The 22170-nt window shown below is 44.8% G+C and overlaps 1 protein-coding gene across 18 annotated transcripts in view; it reads left to right on the forward strand.

Annotated features, from left to right (window-relative positions):
* rap1gapa (RAP1 GTPase activating protein a) overlaps positions 1-22170 on the forward strand; it is a 473779-nt gene that overhangs the window by 395955 nt on the left and 55654 nt on the right. For all 18 annotated transcript variants that reach the window (XM_063033337.1, XM_063033341.1, XM_063033326.1 and 15 more), the window contains 6 exons: positions 3907-4007; positions 5173-5302; positions 7337-7492; positions 7834-7905; positions 10431-10517; positions 13574-13714. In XM_063033337.1, coding sequence (XP_062889407.1) covers positions 3907-4007; positions 5173-5302; positions 7337-7492; positions 7834-7905; positions 10431-10517; positions 13574-13714 — 687 coding nt within the window. The remainder of the gene's footprint in view (positions 1-3906; positions 4008-5172; positions 5303-7336; positions 7493-7833; positions 7906-10430; positions 10518-13573; positions 13715-22170) is intronic.

Raw genomic sequence — 22170 nt, forward strand, 5'->3', positions numbered from 1 at the left:
GTTAACATAGTAGGAGCATCTGATAGCTCTGGGCCTGGGCTCACTGGAGTTTATAGAAGAAAGGGCGGATCTCATTGAAACCTATCGAATATTGAAAGGCCCAGATAGAGTGGATGTGGAGAAGATGAGAGAGTCTAGGACCAGATAGCACAGCCTCAGAATAGAAGGATGTCCATATAGAACAAAGATGCAAAGGAACTTATTTGGCAAGAGGGTGGTGAATCTGTGAAAATCATTGCACAGATGGCTGTGGAGGCCAAGTCTTTGAGTATACTTAAAGCTGAGGTTCATAGGTTCTTGGTTAGTAAGGGTGTCAAAGCTTATGGGGAAAAGGGGAATGGGGTGGAGAAGGATAATAAATCAGTGGAGCAGGCTCAGAGGGATGAATGGCCTAATTGTGCTCCTAAGTCTTGTAGTCTCGTCCCAAATGGGCAGAGTAGCTGGCAATTTTATCCACTCCCAGTCGTGTCCTTTTATCTCAGCAAACGTACGACCCCTTTGTTGTGAATGAAGGCTCGCATTAAATTTTAAAGAGTAGGAAACCAAATGATACGTTTGAAACACATAACACCAGATGTTTCATATGTTGTTCTTGCTGTTGTCTATTGTAAATGACACTCGAGTCTTTCAAATGAGCTAGGCAAGACCGGGACGTTCAAATGTTATCATCAAAACAATCAATCGCATGCAGCCTGGAAACACTTCTTGTGGCTTCCATTCTCCACAACCCACTCGAGTGACAATAGTCCTCTTGTCAACTCAATCGGTTTTAAAGAGCATTTAATTGACATCAGTAGATGGATTCTGGTTGGTGCAAGCCCATGAGTGATGGCAAATTAATTTGAAAAACTCTGTTGGAGGACAATAATGGTTTGTTCACTCACAGAAAATTCACATTAATAATTAATTGTGTTGATTCGTTTGAGATTTACCTAGCACAGTCTGTTGAACAACTTGTGACAAATTGGTTTTAACATTTAAAGGGAGAATATTCTATTGCAACACACAGAAAATGCTGGAGAAACTCAGCAGGTCAGGCAGCATCTACGGAAATGAATAAACAGTTGACATTTCAAGCAGAAACCCTTCACCAGGACAATGACAACACAGCACAGTGCAGGTCTTTTGGCCCACAACGTTGTGCTAACCTTTTAGCCTACTGTAAGATCAATCTAACCCTTCCCCACTACATAAACTCCACTTCTAGATGCCAACAGAATCAACAAACTCCTTCATAAGGCCAGTGATGTTGTGGGGATGGAACTGGACTCTCTGACGGTTGTGTCTGAAAAGAGGATGCCGTCCAAGTTGCATGCCATCTTGGACAATGTCTCCCATCCACTACATAATGTACTGGTTGGCCACAGGAGTACATTCAGCCAGAGACTCATTTCACCGAGATGCAACACTGAGCGTCATAGGAAGTCATTCCTGCCTGTGGCCATCAAACTTTACAACTCCTCCCTTGGAGGGTCAGACACCCTGAGCCAATAGGCTGGTCCTGGACTTATTTCCTGGCATAATTTACATATTACTATTTAATTATTTATGGTTTTATATTGCTATATTTATACTCTATTCTTGGTTGGTGCAACTGTAATGAAACCCAATTTCCCTCGGGATCAATAAAGTATGACTATCTATCTATCTATCTATTCTATCATCCATTTGCCTATCTATATATGTCCCTAATGTATCTGCCGGTTCAAAAGTTCAAAATTCAAAGTAGATTTGTTACCAAAGTAATATATGTCACGATATCCAACCCTGAGATTCATTTTCTTGTGGGTATTCATGGTAAATACAAGAAACTCAGTAGAATCAATGGAAAACCACAACCAACAGGATGGACGAACAATCAATGTGCAAAAGACAGCAAACTGTGCAAATACAAAATAAATTAAAAGGTCTTGAAAATATTGAACAAGTTTTGAGGGGATGATAGTTTAAAATTCTTTGTTAAAATTCTTTTCCTCTAGTTTTATTTCAATAGCTTTCTTTACCATTTGGTCCCAAAAGCCAATGGTGAGCACAATAGTTTTGTGCCATTGAAGTCAATCCTATGGCCATTGCAAGTGCAATGTTCTACTGCCGCCAATTTCTTCGGGTAACCCAAATGGACACCTCCTGTGCTTCTTAATGCATCATCCCTGAAGAAGATGGCAAAGTTTGTCATTGAAACGTCGGTTATAATTGATACCTGTACCCGGCTGGAACCCCAAGAAGAGTTTATTCATCATAAAAGCCAGGAAAGCACTAGGTCCTTTTTCACTCCAACCAGTTGATCAGCACGAGTCTTAGTACATGACCAGGTACCCCATCAGGACCAGGTACTCTCTATGGGTTCAGCCTCTTGAAGGATGCCTTCATGTGGGGCTCAGAAACTAAAACCACAGGGTCATCGGGTGCCTTGGAGGTTCATGAAGGTTTCTCCATGTTTTGATGGTCCAAGTGAGCAGAGAAGGCATTGAGCTCAACTGGGAGCGAAGCCTTGTTGTCACCTATGTCACTTGGTTCCACTTTATGGGAGGTAATAGCATTCAAACCCTACCACAGCTGTTGAGCACCTTTCAGTGGTTTGTTTAGTCTGGAATTGCCAGTTTGCACATGTCATGGCTTTCTAGAGATTGCACCTGGACCTCTTGTATCTGACTTGGTCACCAGACCTGAATGTCACTGATCTGGCCGTCAGCAGACTGCGATCCTCATGGTTTATCCAGGGCTTCTGGTTGGGGGAGACTACAAGACAGTCTACAACTGCTTTTATAAAGTCCGTGACAACCGTGGCGTTTTCATTCAGATTCTCCGATGAGTCCTTGAACACGGTCCAGTCCACTGACTCGACGCAATCCCGTAGCCACTCCTCTGCTTCTCGTAACCACCTCTTTGTTGTCCTAATCTCTGGGGCCTTGCTCCTTAGCCTCTGCCTGTGTGCAGGACAGCCAAGTGATCAGATTTTCCAAAGTGCGGTCTAGGCATGGAACGGTAGGCATTCCTAAACGTAGTATAGCAGGGGTTGAGTGCGTTGGGACCCCTGGTGCTGCAGGTTGGTGATAATCGGGCAGAGATTTTTTCAAGCGAATCTGATTGAAGTCCCCAACAATGATTTGAAAGGTGTTGGGGTAGGCTGTTTCTTGTTTGCTGATGGCAGTGTTCAATTCTTTGGATGCCTGTTCAGCATCTGCCTTTGGCAGAATGTGAACTGCAGTAAGGAACACAGACGAGAATTCTCTTGTTAACTAGAATAGTCGGCACTTAATCATTAAATATTCCAGGTCAGTGGAACAAGAGTGCAACAAGACCATTGCGTCCGAGCACCACAAAGAGTTTATCATAAAACATGACCCTCACCTTTTGCCTTCTCCAAATCAGCAGTCTGGTCCACCCTGTGTATTGATAAGCCTTCAGGTCTTTCCAACATATCCAGTGTGTCGGGAGTGAGCCATGTCTCTGTGAAACACAGAACACAGCAATTTCTCACTTCCCTCTGATAGAACAATCCTCAATCTTGTTCTCCAGCAACTGTGCATTTGCCAGCAAGATGTTGGGTAGAGGGAGTCTCATTCCTCTGTATCTCAGCTTGGCCTGTAGTCCCTGCAGTTCTCCCCCCCCCCCCCCCCACCGACTCCTCTGTCTCTTCTGACCATGGCGTGGTACCTTCAGTCCGTTTGATGGTGCCATACCTACATGCTTCTGTGTTAAGTCTGCCGAATCCTTCAGAAGATCATAAACTCACTGGTTTGTTAAAACGGTTCAAAAGTATGTGACTGCAAGGGGAATTACAGGCTGCGGATTACAGTCAGAGCAGTTCAGAAGTATATTTAGTTTATCTAACATGAATATCTGTTCAGACTTAATGAAGATTCCTGAAGGCAGTAATGCCCAATGTTTCCTCTTCTGTAACAGACCTCAGAGGAACAGTTGTTCACCAACACTGAAGAGAGTCCTGCCTTTGTGGAGTTTCTGGAAGTGTTGGGGGAGAAGGTTGAACTTCAAGACTTCAAAGGGTGAGTACACTTTTGGCTCAGTGTCAGCCAATTCTCTGTTCTGTCCATTGACTGTGGAGTAATGAGAGTTAACTGCAGAAGGTGGGTAAGGGGTGTTTCAATTTAGTCAGGTGAGATAAATACTATTGATCAATTCTATTGATTGGCTATACTGAGCTCTCTGTAACATACACAACGTGCTGGAGGAACTCAGCAGGTCAGACAGCATCTATGGAGAGGAAGAAATAGTCACCGTTTCAGGCTGAGGCCCTTCATCAGGACTGGAAAGGAAGGGGGCAGAAGCCAGAATAAGAGGATCGGTGGGGGGGGAGAGGAAGAGTACAAGTTGGCAGGTGATTGGTGAGGGGAAGGTGGGTAGATGGAGGAGAGGGGATGAAAAAGAAGTTGGGAGATGATAGATGGAAGAGATAAAAAGGCTGAAGAAGAAGGAATCTGATAGGAGAGGAGGGTAGACCACAGGAGAAGGGGAAGGAAGAGAGGAACTAGAGGTAAGTGATGAACAGGTGAAGAGTATGGGTGAGAGGGTAACTAGAATAGGTAATGAGAAAAGAGAATGGCAAGGGGGGAGAAATTGATGTTCACGCTTTCAGATTGGAGGCTACCTAGGCAGCATTTGAGGTGTTTCTCCTCCATCCTGAGAGTGGCTTCATCGTGGTAGTAGAGGAAGCAATGGACCGACATGCGGAATGGAAGTTGGAAATGGAATTGAAATGGAGTGTCCACCAGAAAGCACACACAAATTTCCAACGTATGCACATTTGCTCGTGTTTGTGATTCCGCCAGAAAATCCTGCCTTTAGTGATGACTGCATCAAAGGTGCACAACGAAGCAGTGTGATCTGTGTGTTGTCTGTGCATCTCTGCCTGTGACACTGCTGCAAGTTTTTTCAATGCTGAGTTCCTCCAAAATGTTGTTGGGGATGTCAGAGGTATGTTCTTTACATAGTGGAACGCACTGCCAAGGGTGGTGTTCGAGGCAGATACATGAGGGATGTTAAAGAAATACTGCAGAGCAGTTGCTGTCCCAAACCAGGACACATCCGGCTAGGATGTGGCAAGAATTCTTGAGGTTCCTGACTTCTCATATTTACCATTAAGGCCTTTGGAATATTTTGTTAAAGCAAGGACTTGTCACTATTGTAACAATCCAATCCTTTGTTCTGTAGCTTTCGAGGGGGCCTCGATGTTGCACATGGCCAGACAGGAACGGAATCGATCTACTGCAAGTTTAGAAACAAGGAAATAATGTTCCACGTCTCCACAAAACTCCCATACACGGAAGGGGATGCACAACAGGTAAATCTGCGCCATCGGGACTGCTGGATGTGGCAATGGGGAACAAAGTATGTTTTTAACGTTTACAGTTCACTGTGGAAGGTGTGGGCAGCTGTTCTGTTTCCATCCAGAGTGATATCCCGGTCAGAGTCAGAATCTGCCTTTCTATCACTGACATAAGCCATGGTCTTTGTTGTTTTGTGGCAGCAGTACGCAAGACATAAAAAATTACTTTAGGTTTCAATAAGAAATATAAAAATTAATAAGAGCAAGAAGAGTGTGAAATATTGAGCTAGTATTCATGGATTCATGGACCATTAGCAAATCTGATGGCAGAGGGGAAGAAGCTGTTCCTGAAGCTCTGAATGTGTGTCCTCAGGGTCCTGATGGTAGCATGGAGAAGAAGTCATGTCCTGGGTGGTGAGGGTCTTCCTGAGGCATCGCCTTTTGAAGATGTCCTCGATAGTGGGGAGGTAGCCGCTATCTCCGATCCTGTGCAGTGGCCCCTCCATACCGGACAGTGGAGCAGCCAGTTAGAACACTCTCTGCGGTACATCTGTAGAAACTTGCTGTACACCAAATCTCCTGCAGCTCCTAATTAAATTTAACCACTGTCATGCCTTCGTCACAATTGCAATGAACTCTCTCCAACTCGGAGAGATTAGTGAGGTGGATGGCAGGGAGGTACACAGCAGGTTAACTTCACCTAAAGAGTGTAGGAAGAGGGGGAGAGAATCAGATTTGAGGACGAGAGATTTCTGGGATGCATGAACCTCTTCCTCATTCCTGACAACATTCAAGGCTGGATTGAGAGATGTTTGGATGCTGGAGGAACCAGGCAGTCACATATACGTGTAGGAGCAGCCTTTGAATGACAAAAGTAAGTACATGGACCCAGTGTAAACACAGGAGATCCTGCAGATGCAGGAAACCCAAAGCAACAGACGGAAAATTCTGGAGGACCTCAGCAGGTCAGGTACAGCAACCTAACAATCTGCATCCACCTCTTAGATTCTTAATCTGTAGACTTACTGGTATATTGATTTAGAAGATAGAACAGCCAGCACATTACAGACCCTTCATTCCATAATGTTGTGCTGACCTTTTAACCTTACCTCGAGATTCCTGCCGCAGCCTGTAGGGAGTTTGTATGTCCTCCCCGTGACTATGTGTGTTTCCTCCGGGTGCTCTGGTTTCCTCCCACAGTCCAAAGATGTACCGGTTCGTAGGTCAATTGGTCATTGTAAATTGTGCTGTGATTAGGCTAGGATGAAAACGGGGTTTGCTGGGCAGAGTGACTGAAAAGGGTGGAAAGGCCTATTCCGCACTGTCTCAATAAATAAATAAATTAATTAATTAAATTAATCTAACCTCTCCCTCTCACATAACCCTCCATTTTTCTATCATTCATGTGCCTATCTAAGAGTATCTTAAATGCTCCTAATGTATCTGCATCTACCACCACCTCTGGCAGGGCAATTCATGCTCCAACCACTTTAAAATTACAACCCCTCATATTAGCCATTTCTGCCCTTAGAACCAAGCACTGGCAGTCCACTATATTAATGCCTCATTATCTTCTCCATCTCTGTCAAGTCACACCTCATTCTTTTTACTCTACAGAGAAAAGCCCTAGATCAGTCAACCCTTCCTCATAAGACATGCTCTCTAATCCAGGCAGCATCCTGGTAAATCTCCTCTGCATTCTGTAAAGCTTCCACATCCTCCCTATAATGAGCTGACCTGAACTGAGCACAATATTCCAAGTGTGGTCTAACCAGAGTTTTACAGAGCTGTAACATTACCTCGAGACTCTTGAACTCATTCCCCCAACTAATGAAGACCAGCACACCATAGTTTTTCATAATCCCCTAACAACTTGTTTGGAAACTTTGAGGGATCTGTGGACGTGGACCCCAAGATCCCTCTGTTCCTCCACACTGCTGAGAATCCTGTCGTTAACTCTGTATTCGACCCAAGGTGAATTACTTCACACTTTTCTAGATTGAACACTATCTGTGACTTCTCATTTAAATGTCTTGTTTCTTTTTTTAGCTTCAAAGGAAACGACACATAGGGAATGACATAGTGGCCATAGTCTTCCAAGACGAGAACACCCCTTTTGTGCCAGACATGATTGCGTCGAACTTTCTACATGCTTACATTGTTGTACAGGTCCAGTACCCCTGTACTGACAACACGCTGTACAAGGTAGGTGAAGCCTCTAGTGATGGTCTCTGTTTACTGCTGGTGGCCAGATGCTTTGCACAAGGGAATAATGTTTGGCTGTGGGATCATGGTGGTTAATGACTGCACCTGTACCCAGAGACCTGGATCAATGGTCTAGAGACATGAGTTCAAATCCCATTAGGGCAACTGGAGAAATTAAACTCAAGTTATTAAGTAAATTTATAACAAAACGCTGGATGGTACCAGATCATACATTGTTTATCAGAGCACGCTTGATTTTGAGACTGTCCAATGTTTCACTGCAAGTTAATTTGGAAAATTATGTCTCCCTAACCTCTCCCATCTCTCCCTTGGTTTGCCAGGTCTCCGTCACTGCGAGAGACGACGTGCCATTCTTTGGCCCAACTCTTCCTGACCCAGCCATCTTTAAAAAGGTAATTTGAATCTCTTGTCTGCTTTGACTTGAACCTTCACAGTACGCAATGTGTTGGAACTACTGACTGTCTGATCTGTACCTCTTATTTACAATTAATTCAATTTTTCCATGTTGGAGTCTATAAGTAAAGAACATAAACTTGTGTACAGTACTGTGCAAAAGTCAGGCACATCTGCTGCCGCATTGAGGTTAGGGTGCCTAGTACTGAATTTGTCAACGTGGAGCAGAGAGATTGAGTTTGTAATTCTGGCAGGAGCAAAAGATAAAACGCGAATAAGTCTGCAGTTGTTGGAAATTCAGATCAATGCACACAAAATGCTAGAGGAACTCAACAGGACAGGCAGCACCTATGGAAATGAATAAACAATTGACATTTCAGGCCAAGACCCTTCTCCAGGACTGAGAAGGAAGGGGGAAGAGGCCAGAATAAAAAAGTTGGGTGAAGGGAAGGAACCTAGCTGGAAGGTGATAGGTGGAGCCAGATGGTTGGGAAAAATCATGGCCTGAAGAAGAAGGAATCTGACAGGAGAGGAGAGTGGAACCATGGGAAAAAGGGAAAAAAGAGGAGTGGTCTCCAGCGAGAGGTAACAGGCAGGTTAGCAGAGGTTAAAGGTCAGAGTGTGGAATGGGGGTTGGGGGAGGGTGCTTAACCATCAGGTTGGAGGCTACCAAGACAGAATATAAGTGTTGCTCGTGCACTGTGAGCATGGCCTCATCTCACATGTCAAAACAGGACTGGGAATGGTAACTAAAATGTTTGGCCACCAGGAAGTCCCACTTGTGATGGATGGTGCAAAAGATGTTGAGAATGGTGAGGCGGGGAGGGGAGTGGGGCAGGTGGCGGAGAAGGAATGCCAGGGGAATTTGCACGGTACTGTAAACATGTGACAGAATGGTGTATTGCCGATGTTAGCACACAGGGAAGCAAGGGAGATTGGACAAAGAGCGCCCAAGTGATTTAAAATTGAGAATAAGAGTGGGGGCTGACCAGAGACATAGAAAAGTACAGCAAGGAGACAAGCCTCTGGCCCGTCTAGTCCATGCCAAACCAGTTAATCTACCTGCTCCCATTGACCTGCACCAGGACCACAGCCCTTCAAACCTCTCCCGTCCATGTACCTATCTGAACGTCTCTTAATCATTGGAATCGAGCTCACTTACACCACTTGCACTGGCAGCTCGTTCCACACTCTCACCAACCTCTGAGTGAAGAAGTTTCCCCTCATGTTCCCCTTAAACTTTTCACTTTTCACACTTAACTCTTGACCTCTGATTGTAGTGCCACCTGACCTCAGTGGAAAAAGCCTACTTGTATTTATCCTATCTATACCCCTCATGATTTTGTATACCTCTATCAAATCTCCCCTCAATCTTCTATGTTACAAAGAATAAACTTCTAACCTATTCAATTTTTCCTTGTAACTTGGGTCCTCCAGACCCAGCGACATCCTTGTAGATTTTCTCTGTACTCTTTCAACCTAGTTTACATCTTTCCTGTAGGTAGGTGACAGAAACTGCACACAACACTCCAAATTAGGCTTCACCAGCATCTTATACAACTTCAACATATAAGTCTGCTTTTCTGTAAACTAGAATACAAAACAGAACATAGAACGTAGACAAAGCCGTAGTGAAAATTCCTGAACGGAATAATTATGTACAGTATATTTTATGAAGAAAATCACATCATACTGTTTGCATATGACCCACTCTCCTCTCCAATCAGATTCTGGCTTCTTCAGCCCTTTATCTTTTCCACCTATCACCTCTCAGCTTCTCACTTCATCCTCCCCCTCACCTGGCCTCACCTATCACCTGTCAGCTTCTTATTCCGGCTTCCTTTCCAGTCCTAATGAAAGTTCTCGAATCAAAATGTCAACTCTATTTCTTTTCATAGATGCTGCCTGACCTGCTGTTCCTCCAGCATTTTGTGTGTGTGTTGCTTTGGATTTCCAGCATCTGCAGAATCTCTTGTGTTTATCAATTGTTTCTTCTTCCGCGTATTTGAATTCCGGCTGCGTGGAGTTCTATATTTATAATGCATGATGATAACAAAAGGATTATCGTATGAGGAGTGTTTGATGGCTCTGGGCCTGTACTCACTAGAATTCAGAAGAATGAGGGCTGACCTCATTGAAACCTATTGAATGTTGAAAGGCTTAAACAGAGTGGATGTGGAGAGGATGGTTCCTGTAGTGGGAGAGTCTAGGGCCAGGGGAAAAGCCTCAGAACAGAAAGATGGCCATTTAGGACAGAGTGGAAGGAAAATTTCTTTAGCCAGAGGGTGGTGAATCTGTGGAATTCATTGCCATGGATGACTGGAGGCCAAGTCATTAGATATATTTAAAAGAGAGTTTGATAGGTTCATGATTAGTCAGGGCATTAAAGGGAGAAGGCAAGAGAATGGGGTTGAGAGGGATAATAAATCAGTCATGATGGAATGACAGAGCAGACTCGATGGGCTGAATGGCCTAATTCTGCACATATGTCTGAGGGAGTTATATTTTCTCCATATTTTGCCAGGGTGCTGAGTTTCAAGACTTCTTGCTCACCAAGCTCATTAACGCAGAATACGCGTGCTACAAGGCAGAAAAGTTTGCCAAATTGGAGGTAAGATATGAATTTTTCCATAATCCCTGCAGCACAGTACACACAATGTACACCCACCTTCTTCAGTGAAGTAACTGTGGTCAACCACCAGACTTAAAAACAGTTACCCCACCCCCCACCCCACCGCCCACCCCAAGCCGTCAGACCAATCAATACCTTGTTGGATTCTGTTGTTTTCCTTTTGGAAGTCGGGAAAGAGGCGCAAAAAAAATTAGCTTCTCAATTGTTTTGTTTATTCTTTATTCAGTGAAAGAATAAAGCCAGTTGAAGACAGACAGTGATAGAGGTCTACTAAGTGAAGCGAGATAGAAGCCAAATAGATGGCGTGTACAACTTCATTCAAATTGCAGATAAAAGTCAGCCAGTCAGAAAGCCCTCATATAGTTAAGCACAATTTCATTCAAATTTACAGATAAGAGTCAGCCAGTCAGAAAGCCCTCATTTCAGTAATGTAACGTCGGGAAAACTTCCTGAGTTTTCCAGAATCAGACAGATGTAACCACTGGGGGAATACACTGAGCAATTGCATATGCACACTGTGACGATATACAATTAGTTGTCAAACTGCAAAGAAAATAACAAACTATCAGATCCATTAACCCACCCCACTACCACTACATCCACACTAGCCACTCCTCTCCACAGTCTCTCTACACCCTTTATCCCCTCTTCCACTGCCAATTTACTCTGCACATTGCATTTTCTAGAATGGCTTTGATATTTATTGTGCTTTTTATGCTGCATTTAGATCGAGAGTAACAATCATTTAGTTCTCCTTTACACTCGTTTGCTGAAGAATGACAATGAACAATCCTGAATCTTCAGACGCACAAGTTGGGCGTATGAGTTAGAGGGCAAAGAAGTTTATTGGACCTCAGTTGTACTCTTATTTTACGTTATCAGTTGAAGTTCAAAAATAAATCATCTGCCCTTCGGTAACGGTAGATTATGCTTTGATCATTTTTAAATGACAAGATTGGGTAGAGACTTGAAAGTAAATATCCCCTGGAGGCCGGAGGTCTGGATGTAGCCTGCCCGGGAGTTGGAGGCCGGTCTGTTTGAGTGGGTTGATGGGTGGGAGGGAGGGAGGGTCTTGCTGTTGTGGGTGGTGTTGGCAAGGTTGTTCTGTGGGCATGCTATGTTGGCACTGGAATGTGTGGCGACACTTGTCGGCTGCCCCAGCACATCCTTAAGTTGTGTTGGTTGTTAACACAAGTTTTGATATCAGTGTGATAAGTAAATGAATCTGATATGATTGGCAGGCCCTGGGGTAAGAGCAAAAAGTGGAACAGGGTGGATGGATCTTTCAAACACACGTCGAATGGCCAGCTGGGGCAAAACTGGCGGAGTGGAGAGCCTGAGAGTGGTCATGGGAGGCAGAGTGAAAAGATCAGGGAGGTTTTGTCACTGAAACGATTGTGGCACAAAGTACGTCCAGCTGAGCTATCTAGAGATAAAAAATAAGTCAGTCAGCTTAGGGGCCAAGCTGTGATTACATTTCATGAGGGGCTGAGCTACAGTGAACGCAGTCAGATTTATTTATCACACGGACATCAAGACATACAGTGAAATGTGTCAGTTGTGTTAACGACCAACACATGGTTGTTGTAGTGTGAGGTGAAGAGCCCATCTTATTGTGCCAGGAGACATTCAGTAGTCTTATTTAAGATTGGTTAATGTCATTTCCAGTATAGCAGAAGTGTAAAGAAGAACAAAGTAATTGTTATTTTACATAAGAACCACAAAAAGATAAAGAACACAATTATAATAAGAACCACAATGAATAGAAAGCCATGAATAGTTTGTATACATAGATTGATTGTATGTCCATAAAGTGACACTAGACATTGGAGTGTCTGTACATGCAGTGACCCTGACAGCACAGTGGTATAGTGCTGAGCACAACTCTTTACAGTAGAGATGACCCAGGTTCAATTCCAACCGCTGCCTGTAAGGAGTTTGTACGTTCTCCCCGTGACTACAGGGGTTTCCTCCAGGTGCTCTGGTTTCCTCCCACAGTCCAAAGGTATACCGGTCGAAAAGTAAATTAGTTATTGTACATTGTTCCGTGATTAGACTTGGATTAAATCAGGTGATTGCTGGGCAGCATGTCTCGAAGGGCCAGAAGGGCCGATTCCACACTGTACCTCAATAAGTAAATAATAAGGTGACTCTGACAGGAAATGATAAAGGAGTGGTGGTTGTGGGTGTGGAGGGGTGAGTTAGTGGGTGGAGGTGTTGATCAGCCTCACTGCTTGGGGAGAGTACTGTTTTTGAGTGTGGCTTCACACGCTAGGGCAGTCATGTCCCTGTTTCACCCAGGTATGAGGCCCGTCAGTTCAGCCTGCCTGTTGAAGTGGTTTACTAGCATGTGGCCACTCAGATGCAAATGGCTACTTAGAGCCACCGGCAAACAGTGATGGCCGATTGCATCCAATGATAACAGGAAACCTGTGTGAATATGGATGCTGCGAGCCTCCTCCCTGTTGGGAGTGGGACAAACAGTCCATGAGCAAGGTGGGAGAGATCCTTCATGGTGTTACTGGCCCTTTTCCGGAACCTTTCTGTGCATATTCTTGATGGCAGGCAGACTGGTGCCAGTGATGCGTTGGGCAGTTTGACTACCCGTTGCCGGGCCTTCCTGTCCGCCACAGTGCAGCTTCCGTACCACGCAGCGACGCAGCTTGTTAGGGTGCTCTCCACTGCACATCTGTACAATGACTTGAGTACAGATGTGCATGGTCCAGCTCTCTCCAGCCAGGATAGAACTATGGGATAGAAGTTGCCCTTGAGCTTGGTGGTATTTGTTTTCAAGATTTGTATCTTCTGCCCAATGGAAGTGGTGAGAAGATAGATTGCCCGTTAAGTATGCCCGAGATGTGTGACAGATTTGCTTGAACACACACCAGGGTATCTGTGAACCCATTGTAGTTTGGAGAGAATCCCACTGGATAATGCAGAATGGCTAACATCACCAGTGCAAAATGCAGACAGATTGCAGCTCGGTTTAACCCTTTCATTTGCTCCCTTACCTCTGTGCGGTGCGGGTGATGAAGGAACGGACAAGGACAGCCCTGCTGGAGACCCTCTACGAAGAGCTGCATGTAAACAGCCAGGCCATGATGGGGCTGGTCAACGAGGACGAGAAGATTGAGAATGGAGGAAGTGGAGGAGGAGGATTTTTTGAATCCTTTAAGGTAACATTATCTTTCATCCGCTGAATTTCATTAGATCATCTTTCAGTTCATTTGGCTGACCCCGAGCAATAATTGATTTAATTAAATTCACAGTGAATGATTTTCCTCTAATTAGCTGAATAGCAGGGTTGTCCATTATATCCGACAATGACAGTGAAATCTGCGGGAGAGTTTTTCAAGTGGAAAAACCGTTGCACTGGGGTAGTTCCACTCTCTCAACTTCGGAAGTCCGGGTCCTGTGGTGAGAGTAGTCGTCACAGACCGGGGTCTTCCCTGGTTGCAGTGGATGACCATGACTTCTGTACCTTGTCATACCCTTCGCTCTCCATGGAGCGTTGCAGAACCACCTTCTGGGTCATTGTATCTCATCTTCCCCATCAGCCAGAGCTGGCTTTGCGTGCGAGGACAAGCACGTCCCTATTTCACCAGGGGATGAGACCCGTTGGCCACCCTCACCTGATTTAGCCTGCCTGTTGAAGCAGTGTAACAGGCTGCAGCAACTGTGGCTCGCACACGGCTACTTGGAGCCTCAGGTGAGAGATGAGTGTCCGGCGGGGACCAAAGGTGAGTGAGCTGCCCCAGAATGGACACAAAGAGCCCCTTCACCAGAGGTGCTACCCCTCCCTGGACACCCCTCACACCCCAATAATGTTTTAAGTTTGATATGGTATAAAGTTTTAAATTAATTACATTGATGGAGCTGCTCAACGCTGGAGCACATTACAAATGTGATTCTGTAACTCAACATATCTCCATGGAAACATTTCACCGATTAACTCCCCTGGTTGAACATTGTCATGAGTGAAAATCCCATGTCCTGACTTCAGTATAATGGTGTTCTGAGGAAACGAATGTCTGGGATACTCTCTACTCCTTGGCCGTAGCTTTATTGGAATAACCTCAGCAGAAACATCCATAAACCTTCATTCCATCCACAAAGCGTGTGATTTCCCAGAGGGCGACCATTTTAATTCCAGCCCCATTCCCTTTCTGACATGTCAGTTCACAGCCTCCTCTTCTGCCACCATGAGGCCACTCTCAGGGTTGAGGACGTGAACACACCTCATATTCCATCTAGGTAGCCTTAATCTGATGGCATGAACATCAATTTCTCCAACTTCTGGTGTTTTCCCCTCCCCCTTCCCTCTTCTTCATTTCCCCACTCGGACCTCTTACCGCTTCTCCTCACCTCCCCCTCCCCCCCGCTGCCTCTCCTCCTTCCCTTTTCTCCCATGATCCACCCTCCTCTCCTATCAGATTCCTTTTTCTCCAGCCCTTTACCTTTCCCACCTCCCAGCTTCTTCCTTCATCCCCCCTCCCCCACCCACCTGGCTTCACCTTTCACCTTCTGGCGTGCACTCCATCCTTCCTCTCCCCCCCCACCCACCTTTTTATTCTGATGTCCTTTCCCTTCCTTTTCAGTCCTGATAAACGGTCTCAGCCCAAAACGTCGACTGTTTATTTATTTCCATAGATGCTGCCTGGCCTGCTGAGTTCCTCCAGCATTTTGTGTGTGTGTTGCTCTAGATTTCCAGCGTCTACAGAATCTCTTGCGTTTGTCCATAAAGCACCTCTGGTGACATTTGTGTAACGCCCAGCGCTGCTTGTAGTCTTTGCAATGAGATGCCATCAGGGATTTGTGGCGAACAAGGACTGAACTGCCTGTTAGCATGTCAGTTCTGTAGATCGACCTTTACCTGCAAATTGTCGGTATACCAATCACATCTGCCGACTCACAGATTGGATTTGTTTGCCACATCTACCTCGCAACCGACAGTGAAATGCGTCAAATCACATCGGCAAGGATTATGCTGGGGGAAGGCCGCAAGTGTTACCTCACTTCCGGCACAACTCACTAACCCGAACCGATACGTTTTGGGAATGTGGGAGGAAACCGGAGCACCTGGAGGAAACCTACACAGTCATGGGGTTAATGTGCAAACTCCTTACAGACAGTGGTGGGAATTAAACCCTGATCTTACAGCCACCGCTGTAAAGCATTGCGCTGACCGCTACACAAGCGTGCCGCCCACGTATGACTCATCTGCTTAGGGCGCCACGGTAGCATTGCAGTTAGCGAGGTGCTATCACAGCTTGGGGCATCAGAGTTTGGGGTTCAATCCCGACAATGTCTGTGAAGAGTTTGTACATTCTCTCCATGACTGTGTGAGTTTCCTCCAGGTGCTCTGGTTTCCTCCCACATTCCAAAGATGCATGGATTAGTAGGTTAGTTGGTCATTGTCATTAGGCTGGGGTTGAATTGGTGGGTTGTTGGACGGTGTGGTTTGTCGGGCCAGAAGTACCTGTGCCATGCTGCATCTCTAAATAAATGTAATCTTTGCATCGACACTGGATCCAGGAAAACCCTTCATTACCTGGGCTTTCCACTTCCATAAGCTTTTAAAGTGAAAATGAAAAGGAAGTAATTAATATTACAGCATTACCACTACTTGTCGCTATTATAAACTTGCTGCTAATTTAATCTGAATAATATCAAAATGAAACAATCTACTTCTGCTGGTTTTGTTGTTTCCTTTGCTCCGCAATTTCTGTCACCCTCCCTGACGACTTTCACTTATCTCCTCCTCTGTTCTGTTCCTGCTTCTGAAATATTTCTCAGCTGTTTTATCTCTTTCTCATGCGGTAATTTTAGAATATTGTCCACCAGGAGAAAAAGTCCCCTTGTGACTTGACACCAGCCTATATTCTCTTTAGAAACTGTCTACAGTTTTGGTGTATGGGGAGAATTTCCTGTCCTTGGTCAGGTGAAAGGCATTCCCATGAGATTCTCATTGTGGATGTAACTGTCAGAAACACAGAGATTGTTCTTCATCCAACCAGAAAGTTTGATGGTGGGCATCAAGTGATGTCCAAAGCCTGATAAGAGCTGGAACATTAAACCCCTCCATGTTGTCTGACAGTTGAAGTATGGTCTCAACAAAAGGAGCCCCACGGTAGCACAGAGGCTAGCGCAACTTTATTTCAGCCCGGGGCATTGGAGCTCGGAGTTCAGTTCTGGTGCCAGCTGTAAGAAGTTTGTACGGTCCTTCCCGTGAGCGTGTGGGTTCACAGTCCAAAGGCAACCAGTTAGTAGGTTAATTTGTCATTGTAAACTATCCTGTGATAAGGTTAATGTTGAATAGGTGGTTTGCTGGCCGTTGCAGCTTATTGGGCCAGAGGTCCTGTTCCGTGCTGCATCTCTAAATAAAATAAAATAGAGGAAGAAGCTGTGCCTGAAACGCTAAGTGTGTGCGTCTTCAGGCTGCCATACCTCCTCCCTGATGGTGGCAATGAGAAGAGGGCATGTCTTGGGTGATGGGGGTCCTTAATGATGGATGCTGTCTTAATGCTGGTCTGACCTGCTGGGTCTACTAGTTGTAAACAACAGAAGGAGGAGACACTGGTCAGGTTACACTGCAGTAACTGGCTACAAGCAATCGATTGCATAGACTTGTGCAGGTTTACCAAAGAATAGTCAACTGCATGGGAGGCTGATCAAGAAGGTTCAGTCGCTCAGCGTTCAGGATGAGGTAGTAAGTTGGACTAGACATTGACTTTGTGGGAGAAGCCAGAGAATGGTAGTAGATGACTGCCTTTCTGACGGGAGACCTGTGACTAGTGGTGTGCCATAGAGATCGTTGCTGTGTCCATTGTTGTTTGTCATCTATATCAATGATCTGGATGATAATGTGGTAAATTGGATCAGCAAATTTGCAGATGACACCAAAATTGGGAGTGTAGTGGTCAGCAAGGAAGACTATCAGAACTTGCAGAAGGATCTGCATCAGCTGGAAAAATGGGCTGAAAGATGGCAGATGGAATTTAATGCAGACAAGTGCAAGGTTTTGCACTTTGGTAGGACCAACCAGGGTAGGTCTTACACAGTGAACGATAGAACACCCAGTAGTGTGATAGGACAAAGGGATTTGGGAATATAGGTCCATAATTCATTGAAAGTGGGGTCACGGGTAGATAGGGTCGTAAGAAAGCTTCTTGGCACGTTGGCTTTCATAAGTCAGTGTATTGAGTACAGGAGGTGGGATGTTATGTTGAAGTTGTAGAAGACGTTGATGGGGCCTAATTTGGAGTATTGTGTGCAGCTTTGGTCACTTACCAAAAGAAAAGATGTAAATGGGGTTCAAAGAGTACAGAGAAAGTTTACAAGGATGTTTCTGGCCTTGAAGGACCTGAGATATAAGGAAAGGTTGAATAGGTTTGGACTGTATTCTTTAGAATGTAGAAGATCGAGAGGAGATTTAATAAAGGTGTACAAAATAATGAGCGGTATAGATTGGGTAAATGCAAGCAGGCTTTTTCCACTGAGGTTGGTGGAACTACATCTAGAGGTCATGGGTTAAGGGTGAAAGGTGAGAAGTTTAAGGGGAACATGAGGGGAAACTTCTTCAGTCAGAGAGTCATGAGAGTGTGGAATGAGCTGCCAGCACAAGTGGTGCATGTGAGCTTGACTTCCTCGTTTAAGAGAAGTTTGAATAGGTACATGGACAGGAGGGGTATGGAGGGCTATGATCCTGGTGCAGGTTGATGGGAGTTGGCTGCTTAAATGATTTTTGCATGGAATAGATGGGCCGAAGGGCCTTTTTCAGTGCTGTATTTCTCTCTGACTGTATATCTCTAAGGCAGGAGAGTTGTAGCCTCACCTGTGGATATGAGCTCCCCACTTGTTCTACTTTCTTCTCCAGTGTACAGAGAGCACGTGGGGAAGCTTCTGTCCGGGAGGAGGCAACGACTCCTGGAGAGTTAAAATCAGGGAGCAGGGTGAAACCTGTGCTGGAAGTCATCACATTAATGGGAAAATGGCAATTTAAAAAACTTCCTGCATCATGCTGAATCCTCCCTCAAAAGTTTGTCCGTTGTTTTGGAGTTCATGAGATCAGTCAGTGAACTAAGTCTGAGACCACAAAGCATCATCGGCTAAACCCAGGCTTCCAAACTCTATAAAGAAAGAGCATGTCCACCATGTAATATCACAATCCGAATCAGCTGTGATGTCACCGACGTATGTCATGAAATTTGTTGTTTTGTAGCAGAAGTATAATGCAATACATAACAATAAAAACTACAAATTACAATAACGAATACACATATACAGTGGATTCTGTTTAATTGGGACACATCGGAACCTGTACACTTTGGCCCAATTAGCCGAAGTTTCATGAAAATATTTGAAAACGTAAAAAAGGACTAACTACTGTTTTACTGAATAATAAATTGAGTATTTAAATGAAATACAGAACAAATTAGAATACTACCGACACTACTACAGCACTATAAAACTGTGTATTAGTTCCTAGTAGTTATCGACAGAGGAATTCACCCAGTGTACACTGCCGTGTTTTTTTGATTGACTGTAAATAAACAAAATCGGCACAGAAACCTAGAGCAGATAACGTTCTGCCTTTGTACAATGGTATTGATGACTCCTTGAAATCTTCATTTTCACTGTAACATTCAAGATGATTATCGATACCTTCAAATCCTTCATAATTCCTAACTTTCTGAAGCTGTGAAATGGTTTCATTTTCCCTCTGGCCTGAATGCTTGAAACCATGGTGAGCAAAACAGTTCTGAATTGTCTTACTGCTTATTTCTCGCCGACTATGAGTAACAAAAATCACTGCTTTTTGAACACAACTGACATGCAACTGACGCTATTTTAAAACTTTTCACTCTAAACATGGTGTAGTGTCTAACGATCACTCAAGTACACGCGACTGAAATTCCTTAGAAACTGTTCGGCAACAGTCTCTTGCCCCAGTTAAGCAGCATAATGTCCCAAATAAATGAAGTGAATCCTGGCTATTTTCCTTTGTTTTTATTCTTTAAGAGTTGTCCCAAATAAGTGACTGCCCCAATTTACAAAGAACACAATTAACTGGAGTCCACTGTATTAAATAAGTATTGCAAAAAGAGAGCAAAAAAAGAAAAAGGAATTAGTGAGGTAGCGTACGTGCATTCATTACCTATTCAGAACTCTGATGACGGAGAGGAAGAAGCTGTTCCTTGAGGGAGTGTGTGTCTTCAGGCTCCTGTACCTCCTCCCTGATGGTAGCAGTGAGACGAGGGCATCTCCTGGGTGATGGGGAACCTGAATGATCGATGCTGCCTTCTTGTGGCATTGCTTTTTCATGACATCCTTGATGCTGGGGAGATGTGAAACTCTTGTTGCATCTGCTGTTCTTATGTGCTGGTTGCTGGTCTTGTTGTTGAAGTGCCAATGTCCAGGGGTATCCTGTGGTAGAATCTTGGGGGGATCCGTACATATTGTTGATGTGTCCATGTCTGGGGGTATCCTGTGGTGGTTTCCATAACTGATTAGGAATCTTTGAGGGAGGGCAGGAGACACCGGAGCCAAACAGTGGGGGTTATTCATGGGAAGGGTAACCTACACCAGCACAAGATGAGGAAATGCTAGGGACTGTTCTTGCAGAAACATGGCCTCAGGGCCTCATCCATACACAATCAATGTACAGGACATGACACTCAAGGATGAGCTATATAATATCTTCTATATTTTTTGTGACTATATGTTTTTCTGCTATCGTAATTATAAGTGTTATATTTGCCTTGTGCTGTGTGTGACTGTATGTTATGCTGTGTGTCGCTATACGTGCCTTGCACTGTGTGACTGTATGTTATGCTGTGTGTCACTATATAGAAACATAGAAAATAGGTGCAGGAGTAGGCCATTCAGCCCTTCGAGCCTGCACCGCCATTCAGTATGATCATGGCTGATCATCCAACTCAGAACCCTGTACCTGCCTTCTCTCCATACCCCCTGATCCCTTTAGCCACAAGGGCCATATCTAACTCCCTCTTAAATATAGCCAATGAACTGGCCTCAACTGTTTCCTGTGGTAGAGAATTCCACAGATTCACTGCTCTCTGTGTGAAGAAGTTTTTCCTCATCTCAGTCCTAAAAGGCTTCCCCTTTATCTTTAAACTGTGACCCCTCGTGCTGGACTTCCCCAACATCGGGAACAATCTTCCTGCATCTAGCCTGTCCAATCCCTTTAGAATTTTATACGTTTCAATAAGATCCCCCCTCAATCTTCTACATTCCAGCGAGTATAAGCCTAGTCAATTCAGTCTTTCATCATTTGAAAGTCCTGCCATCCCAGGAATCAATCTGGTGAACCTTCTTTGTACTCCCTCTATGGCAAGAATGTCTTTCCTCAGATTAGGGAACCAAAACTGCACACAATACTCCAGGTGTGCCTTGCGCTGTGTGTGGCTGTCGGCTCTGTGTTCTGTGTACCCCAGAGGTACGCCTTTTTGTTTGGCTGTGTTCCTGTGTATGGTTGAATGCCAATTAAATTTGAACTTGAACCACACCTAAATGCAGATGACTACTACACCATACCTTCTCTCTGTTTGAGTCACAGACTCAGGCAAAAGGTACTCAACATGAATGACAACACACACAAAATGCTGGAGGAACTCAGCAGATCAGACAGCATCTGTGGAAATGAATAAGCATCGATGTTTCGGGCCGAGAGTCCTGACGAGGGTCAGAAGATGGTCTTAGTAACACATGGATTTGGAAAGCTGGATGAGTATGCAGGAGGGAAGGGTTGGAGTGATCTTGGAGCAGGTTAAAAGGCAGCACAGCATCATGGGCTGAATGGCCTGGACTGTGCTGAAGGGTCCCGTGTACCAGCTCTTATTTCCCACCTTTTTAAGCAAGAGTATTTGTGTGTTTGTTTCATCGGGATTGTTGTGGTGAAGGGTTAGTATGTGTATAGCTAACTTCCTTGGACGGCTGTAAGAAAGCATCATGTATGCACTAGCCTGACTTCACTTGTACTCTTACCGAGTCTACATCAGTCTCATCTCTCAGATACCCTCGTGAAAACTGGTCAGTTGGCTCACAGCTATCATAAGCACAATGCGTGCAGCTCGTTGCCTTGGTAACTCAGTTGATCCAACACGTGTGTCTGTCCTTGCCACCCTTGCGTATGTCCGGCCTTCCTTGTGTGCAGCACCCAACTGTCCCTTTAGAGCCTGCACTGTGGTTTTAAAGACTTAAAGACGATCTTTATTTGCCACATATGCATCAAAACACACAGTGAAATGTGTCATTTGCATTAACAACCAACACCGTCTGAGGATTGTGCTGGGGGGCAGCCCGCAAGTGTCACCATGCTTCTGGCGCCAACGTAGCATCCCCACAATTTACTAACCCGGATCTATATGTCTTTGGAGCTTGGGAGGAAACTGGACCACTCAGAGAAAGCCCACCCGTTCACGGGGAGAACGTGCAAAATCCTTACAAGCAGCGGCAGGAACTGAACCTCGGTCAGTGACGGCTGGCAGTGTAGCGCCATGGTAACATAGCGGTTAACTCGACACTATTACATCTCGGGGCATCAGAGTTCAGAGTTCAATTCCAGCATCCTATGCAAGGAGTCTGTATGTTCTCCCCGTGATCACGTGGG

Source organism: Mobula hypostoma, chromosome 25, assembly GCF_963921235.1.
Source record: "Mobula hypostoma chromosome 25, sMobHyp1.1, whole genome shotgun sequence".
Lineage (NCBI taxonomy): Eukaryota > Metazoa > Chordata > Chondrichthyes > Myliobatiformes > Myliobatidae > Mobula > Mobula hypostoma.